Here is a 7,899-nt window from a genome sequence, read left to right on the forward strand (position 1 = left end):
AATAAGTGTGTCTGTGATTTTTTGGTCTCTGGTGGTATTTAACTAGATTATTTTGGTGGTAATTTTTATTTTACAGCTCACAGTAAATGCCGGTGATGGGATCCTATCAGTATATTGAGCTAGAGACATGTATTAAATAATCTTTATCATTCATTATGGTTTTCCAATTTGTCCGTAAAAAAAATTGTTGGCTGTCGGTGATTTTGGGATAAGTTGTCTAGAAAAAAAAAAGAAAAAATCTGGTTGGCAAACCTGGCGGTTGCCCATAGCAACAGATTCCAACTTCCATTTTGAACTATATCTGGGAAAATAAAAGCCGTCGTTCTCAGGCGCGGAACTGAAGCGCTCGGAGCTATTGCTTCCAGGCGGAAGATTAGAGCGTTGCACCCCACACAGGAAAATCATTACAGCCAACATGGCGGTCGCCGCTTTGCTGCCGCGGTGGTCGGTATTTCGTGCTCTCGGCCCCCTCGGTATCCGTTATTCTTCCGGTTTCCAGAGCGCCTATAGTTTAGATAAGTTATATCCTGGCTTTGTGGCGCGGACGTCAGAGGTGAGCGGTGCGGGGGGAGGGATGTTGTCTGCTTGGTGGGTGATTGACAGCTGCTTCCACCAATGAGGGGCATGTGCGGGGCTGTCAGTGACCTACGGGAGCGGCCATCATTGCGGTGACATTGGGAGGCAGAGAGAAGCTAGACATTGTGGTTAATGGCAGACGTGTTATACTGCTGAGGGCAGCTCCATTTACATGTCTTCCTGAGATGGCAGAGCTATCCCTGGTCCTTTCCATAGGACATTAATGTGGTGGTCACGTGCGGCCATCGCTGTGATATTAGGACCTACGTGACACCATAGCGTACGGATGAGATACATGAAGGACGTGTGCCTCCATTCCATTTTTCTCACCGGGCGTTGTCTGGTATTGCAGCTCAGCCCGTTCATTTCGAGGGGGTTATCCCACGACAAACCTTTTATCACCTATCCACAGGATGCATCAGCGCCGGGACCTCCACAATCACTAGGACCACCCCCAGTTCCAGAGGAGCGGTGGTCGAGCATGCTCATTGAGATGGCTCTGCGCTCTAAGTGAACGTGCTCGACCACTGCTTCATTCAAATGCCTCCTGACCCGGTGGCTGATAATCATGGGGGTCCCAGCCGTTGGGCATGCTGTGGATAGGTGATAAATGTTGGCGGGTTATACCAGGAGGTTTTTAGTGTTTTTTGTTTTGTTTTTTAGCCAATTTCATTCTAACCTTCCCTCATTTGTTTCTATTCATCCAGGTGAAAAGTCCGGATCTTATAGACATTCCTGTTGGTGAGTGTGCTGTAAAGAGTTCCACCGTATCAGTGGGGGCCCCGGTGGTCACATGAATTGGGGGGCCATGGTCTCCGTTTGAATGGAGCAGCGGTCACCAATATGCACAGCCTTCCCATTCTGCTCTATGGGGCTGCTGCCTGTGTGTCTGCCGCTTCAGACGGGGACCACAGGCCCTGTTCCTGTATGAAGGATGGGGGCACCGACGGTCAGACCTCAATCAAAAGTTGTCTGAGGCCGCATTCACACATACGTGTGTTTTCACAGACCACGGTCCGTGAAAACCCGGCTTGCCGACCTCCTGAGTTCACGAGCGAACGGCATAATTGGTTGCTATGACGCCATGCGCTTCGTGCCGCCCCCGCTCTACAGTAATACACTCGTATAGATCATACATATATTAGCAATCAAGGAGAGGGAGGAGCTAGCTGAAGAAACAGGAAGAACAAGGGTGCACGAAGTGGCTTGGCCCGCCCTTGGTGCACTTAACTGCTCATTTGCATATGGATTAAAAGTACTCCAGAATTAAGCAACGGATCGCTAAGTAAAAGGTATCATTACGTTGAGCTGAGCTAGCTCTACAAGACTTTGAGGGACATTTATCAAGACTGGCGCATCCATACCCCAAGACTGGCGTGAGATGCACCTACAGGCTGGCGCAGACTTCAGCTATAGCTTCCACCGCTTTCTGGTGAAAGTTATAGTAAATGTGACGTGTGGCTAAGCCTTGCCACTCAAAAAGTCGCAAATTATGGTACAAACATGGCGTGCACCACAATCTGCGTTTTTTTTTTTTTATGCAACAATAGTGGCGTAAAGAGCTTAATAAATGTCCCCCAGTGTATCTGTCTTGGGCCTCAAGCACACGGCCATTGGGCGGCCGTTCCGTGCACGGGCAATATCCATGCAGCAGGCTGGACCCATTCAACTTGAATGGGTCCGTGGTCTGTCCGCACCGCAAAAAAATATGACATGTCATATTTATTTGCGGTGCGGAACAACGGAAAGAAACACCAGGGAAGCACTCCGGTGTTCCGTGACTCCGGAAATTGCGGACCCAACGGCTGTGTGCATGAGGCCTTATCAGTGAATTTCGTGATGAGTGATTCCCTTTAACATTGTGAACACTTAGCGTAGACGTAAAGTTGCATCAAAATTGCAAGTAGACATGAGTAAGGTCTCGTTCACATCTCCGTTTGTGGCTTCGGCAGACTGTTACGACACAGAGCAGCCTGCCGGATCCTCTACTTCCGGACGATTTCCGCTGCATGCAACGGTTTTCTTCTAGCCGAAACCCGGCCTTTATGATGGAAATTGGCCAGATCACCGTCAAACCCCATTTGCAGTCTGAGGATCCGGCAGACTGCTCTGTACCAGAACAGCCTGTTGGATCTCCAAATGGATACGTGAACGAGGCCTTAGATGTAGAATTCTGAGAGATTTATTTGCTAATTCATTACTAAAATATATTTCCTTAGATCGTCTGACCATCTCGTACAGCAAGAGCAGTGGTCCTGGAGGACAGAATGTTAACAAAGGTGAGGGGCGTGACACAAGGTCAAGAAAACATACGCCAATTTACAGACAATCAAGATATCCCATGCCACATACAAAGCTCCCATGACCACTGGCTAACATGACGAAATGTCCCTGCACTCTCTGCTATACCATATCTGGTGTATGTGTTGGGTGGTGTTACCACACCTCCTGTGCTAAACTCTGACTAAGGGTACTTTCACACTTGCGTTGTGAGGATCTGTATGTGTTTTGCGGTCCGCAAATTGCAGATCCGCAACAAAAAAAAATAATGGATGACATCCATATGCCATCCGTGTTTTTTTGTTTTATGCGGATCCATTGTAACGATGCCTAAAACGGACAAGAATGGGACATGTTCTATTTTTTTATTTTTTTTGCGGGGCTACGGAACGTACATACTGATGCGGTCAGCACACGGTGTGCTGTCCACATTTTTTGCGGACCCATTGAAATGAATGGGTCCGCATCCTATCCGCAAATAAAAACGGTACAGACTCAAACAACGTTCGTGTGCATGTAGCCTAAAAGTGAAGCGTTTTTTTTTTCCGGTATTGAGCCCCTAGGACGGAACTCGATACCGGAAAAGAATAACGCTAATGTGAAAGTACCCTTAAAAACGAATGGGATTGAAGGCAAGTTTCACACAAGCGAGTTTTCTGTCCAGATGCGATCCGTTTTGCAAACACGTAGCATCCGGACTGAATCCTGACCCATTCTCTTTTTTCTTTTCTTTTTTCTCTCTTCACACAGTTAACACAAAGGCTGAAGTGCGATTCCACTTGTCCTCAGCTGACTGGATCCCTGAAGATGTCAGGCAGAAGATCTCTGTGCAGGTAGGTGTTTGGTTCTTGGATCATCGCTCGAGGTGTTCAGACATTGGACAAATATGAAGCTGGTATTTTTTGTTATCTGTTGCATGCACTGCCACTGGTGTTAAATGGTTTTTCCAAGAGTTTTTTATTTACTGATAAGGTCATCAGTATCTGATCGGTGGGGGTCCAACACCTGGGACCCCCGTCGATCAGCTGTTTGACAAGGCACCAGCTTTGCCTAGTCCTTGTGATGTCCCGCTCATCAGTCACGTGGCCTCGGGGCAGCTCAGCCGCATAGAAGCAAACCGGGCTGAGCTGCGATACCAGGCACAGCCACTATCAAATGGACAATGCTGTGCTCGGTGAGCAGGGAGAAGGCAGCGGTGCTACTGTGAGCATCGGTAACTTCTCAAACAGCTGATTGGCAGGGGTCCCAGGTGTTGGACCCCCACCGATCAGTTAAAAAATCTCAGAAAACTCCTTCAATTTCTCCTTCATTGACTTTAACCAGATGTGACTTTTATGCCTGCTGCACTGTAAACTGACTATACGGTTCTGATCACACTTTTAGTATTGGGTTCCTGATGCTTTTTGAGGCTTAGAATATGCTGCAGGATATTCTCGTTAAACTAAAAGAAACCTGTCAAACTGGTCATTTACAGGAAAAATGGGTCATTACTCCTTGCTGAGTGGGAGTTCTTAGCATGTTTTTGTTAGGAACTATATATCTTCTTCCTGGAAAAGGATCTGATCCATTCAGAACAAAGCAGGGACACCTTTTTCATAAAATTGGGGAAGTTTGTATTGATGTAATTTGATTTTGTTCTTGCACAGAATATGCGTCTCTACATTGAGCTGTATTACAGCCTAATGGTGGCCATATCAAGTGTAGCAGTCAGCAACCACTTATTTGGCTGATGGCAATTCCTCCTTACACCTTATCCACACCCTCGCTCATGCCATCAGAGTGAGTCAGGAAGTTCCCATAGATGGTCAGCTCAGAGGGTTCAGATGACGGCCATCTAGTATGTATGGGCTCTGCATGTTAGAAAGCTCTTCATAAGATGCATTTATCCACAGTAAAGATGCTCATGTTTCATGACATAATCCAATCTGTCTGCTCCTCCATTACCTAGAATAAAAACCGGATAAACCGCGAAGGAGAATTAATTGTAGCTTCACAAGTGAGCCGTCACCAGATGCGCAACCTGGCCGACTGTCTGGATAAAATCCGAACCATGATTTCTGAAGCCAACCAAAAGCCGAAGCCTGTGTCGAAGGAAGATGCTCAGCTAAGGCAAATCAGGTCCGGTCATTTACTAGATGGCTAGATACACTGTTGTTGTTTTTGTTCATACAGGTTTAAGTAACCTTATAAATTCCTAAATTGGAGCACCAGACAATCCTTCGGTGAGCTCGGGCTCATTTTATGGACCCCAGTGGTCTAGAAAATAACCCCATTTGGAGCTAAGAACAATCATTTGCCCCTATGAGTTAATTCACGAGTAACCCTTTCGACCTTCCTGATGATACGCACCCAGTGCAGTTTGTAAAACTGATTAAGTGGACACATGATTTTACAGGAATACATCGGTTTCGCCCACAGTGCCGGTGGTTACGGCCACACAGTTTTGCAGCTGAAACAGCGGTGTGCCAGTAAAATCATGTGCCTCCCTAAAGGAGTTACATCCTACAGTTTTCAAACCAGCACCTGGATGTGAATATTTTTGTAATTGAATATAATAAAAAAATTTGTATAGTCACTGACTTATGCAATAAAATCTGCGCTTTTTGTGACTTTTCTGTCTACCTGCTGAGGTGGACGCACCAGCTGCAGCAGAAGGGACATGCTCTCTAAGAAACGACATTCTCCCCCAGAAATAAATCTAGCAGAGCAATGAATGGGGAGATCTCTGGATCCATGTGAGGTACAGGGCTGGTTCTAGCTTTGGTAGAAAGAGATTAATCTTGGATAACCCCTTTTAATAATCAGTAGAGATAAGTGAAGTGACTTCAGATGCTACATCTGAAGCCGCTTTGCTAAAAAAAAATTGTTATAATACTGCACAGAGATTGGTCTCCATGTAGTTTTAGGCTACTTTCACACTAGCGTTTTTGCTGTATCAAGCAGGGTTCAGCAAAAACGCTTCCGTTACTGATAATACAACCGTCTGCATCCGTTATGAACGGATCCGGTTGTATTATCTTTAACATAGCCAAGACGGCTCCGTCATGAATGAACTCCATTGAAAATCAATTGGGGACGGATCCGTTTTTGATAGTGTCAGAGATGCTCCGCATCCAGGACGGAAAGCAAACCACAGCTCTCCGGTATGAGAACGGAACGTATTTTGGAGCATTCCGTTCTGTTCAGTTACGTTTTGCCCACATTGACAATGAATGGGAACAAAACGAAAGCTTTTTTTTTTTTTTTTTCGGTATTGAGACCCTATGACGGATTTCAATACTGGAAAATATTAACGCTAGTGTAAAAGTAGCCTTAGAATGTATGGGCTCTGATGAGCCAAAGTAAGTTATTTACAAAGTTGCGCGCAACTTTAAAACTTTCCGGTGGTGCCTTGGAATGGAAGCCAAGTTTGGTTCCAAGGTTTTCCACTGTAATAATCAATTACCGAAGTTATTCAACGAAGTCCCGCGCAACTTCTTGAATACCCTACTTCGGCTCATCGGAGCCCATACATTCTAATACTCTACGGAGACGAATCTCTGTACAGTATTATAACGATTTTTTTTTTTTTTTTTTTTGCAAAGCGGCTTTGAATGTAGCATCCGAAGCTCACTTTGCTCATCTCTAATAATCAGCTTAAAAACCACAGCTGCCATATGATGCCATGGTTTTGGATGGCTTCGCAGCAGTGTCAGTGACACCACATGTGGCCCTACCCGCACAGCATCAATACGGTCGGATATGGTTACTTGCGGGGATGTCTGGTTTGGGCACCACCAAACAGGCAGTACTGACACCTAAGGGCACATTCACACCAATTTCTGCAACTGAAAATTAGCTACATTCATGTGACTGGGGTTGCCTTGGCGGGAAGCACGTGGATTTCTGCACGCCCCTTTTCAATGAATGGAACTAATATTCGGTCACAGAAGTTTTCTGCAACAAAATCTGCCACATGTGGAGGCACCCTAATAGAAATGACTCTTATACACAGAGCTCCTACCGTCCGTGACACATAAGTCTATGTTCTGTGGCTGTGGGATGGCAGTGGGCCGTGCGGTCGAGAACACTGCGGCAAAGCCGGGGTGTTCTCTTGGCAAGTAGAAATGCACATAAAGACTGAGGCAGATCTTGCCACACGTTTATCTGGCACGCAGCACATTACTGCTCCTTGTAATAGTATGTCTTATTTTGTCTTCAGGTTGGAAAACCTAAACCGAGAACGCTTGCGCCAGAAGAAGATCCATTCTTCAATAAAACAGAGTCGTAGTGTAAACTTGGACTGAGGACAAGGCTAACTTCTTACTTTTCTGTGACATGGCCTCCACACTCGGGGAAATGAAACCTTGTCTTGTGCCTAAACCTGAGGTCCTGATGGCATCACGTGGTTCATAGAAACTGCTGGGTGATTAATGGTCAAACTTGTGGCATCCACACCTGGAGTAATACGAATTATGACCAATAAAAGTGACTTAATAAATCTGTGTACCGAAGACTGGCGTCAAGATTCTCCAAAGTCTCCAGAAGTGCGATTTATGCCCTAGTAGATGTCATTGGGGAGGGATCATCAGCAGAGCTGTATGGTGGAAAGGAGAAGGCAGTACATTACCCGACCTGTGGTGGCTTAGGCTACTTTCACACTTGCGTTTTTGCTGGCTCCGGCAGGGTTTAGCAAAAACGCTTCTGTTACTGATAATACAACCATCTGCATCCGTTATGAACGGATCCGGTTGTATCATCTTTAACATAGCCAAGATGGATCCGTCATGAACTCCATTGAAAGCCAATGGGGGACGGATCAGTTTTCTATTGTCTCAGAGAAAACGGATCCTTCCCCATTGACTTGCATTGTGGGTCATGACGGATCCGTCTTGCTCTGCATCCCAGGACGGAAAGAAAACCACAGCATGCTGCGTTTTGCTCTCCGGTATGAGAACTGAGTGGAATGCATTTTGGAGCGCTCCGTTCTGTTCAGTTACGTTTTGTCCCCGTTGACGGATCTCAATACCGGAAAATATTAGCACTAGTGTGAAAGTAGCCTTA

General features: G+C 45.9%; 1 protein-coding gene across 2 annotated transcripts; it reads left to right on the forward strand.

Annotated features, from left to right (window-relative positions):
• The first annotated feature begins 386 nt into the window (after positions 1 to 386).
• MRPL58 (mitochondrial ribosomal protein L58) lies at positions 387 to 7,340 on the forward strand. 2 transcript variants are annotated; one of them, XM_040435688.1, is made up of 6 exons: positions 387 to 553; positions 1,284 to 1,317; positions 2,796 to 2,855; positions 3,607 to 3,689; positions 4,805 to 4,974; positions 7,058 to 7,340. In XM_040435688.1, exons 1-6 carry the CDS (start codon positions 416 to 418, stop codon positions 7,140 to 7,142), a joined length of 570 nt encoding a protein of 189 aa, XP_040291622.1. In that variant the 5' UTR covers positions 387 to 415; the 3' UTR covers positions 7,143 to 7,340. The 2 variants fall into 2 exon arrangements, with proteins under 2 accessions (XP_040291622.1, XP_040291623.1); XM_040435689.1 differs by lacking the exon at positions 387 to 553 and adding an exon at positions 641 to 919.
• The last annotated feature ends 559 nt before the right edge of the window (positions 7,341 to 7,899 follow it).

Source organism: Bufo bufo, chromosome 6 (genome assembly GCF_905171765.1).
Source record: "Bufo bufo chromosome 6, aBufBuf1.1, whole genome shotgun sequence".
Lineage (NCBI taxonomy): Eukaryota > Metazoa > Chordata > Amphibia > Anura > Bufonidae > Bufo > Bufo bufo.

Coding starts and splice junctions, on each gene's coding strand:
- MRPL58 (XM_040435688.1), top strand. CDS start 416: ATGGCGGTCGCCGCTTTGCTGCCGCGGTGGTCGGTATTTCGTGCTCTC. Junction 554..1,283: donor TTGTGGCGCGGACGTCAGAG/GTGAGCGGTGCG, acceptor CTATTCATCCAG/GTGAAAAGTCCGGATCTTAT. Junction 2,856..3,606: donor AGGACAGAATGTTAACAAAG/GTGAGGGGCGTG, acceptor CTCTTCACACAG/TTAACACAAAGGCTGAAGTG.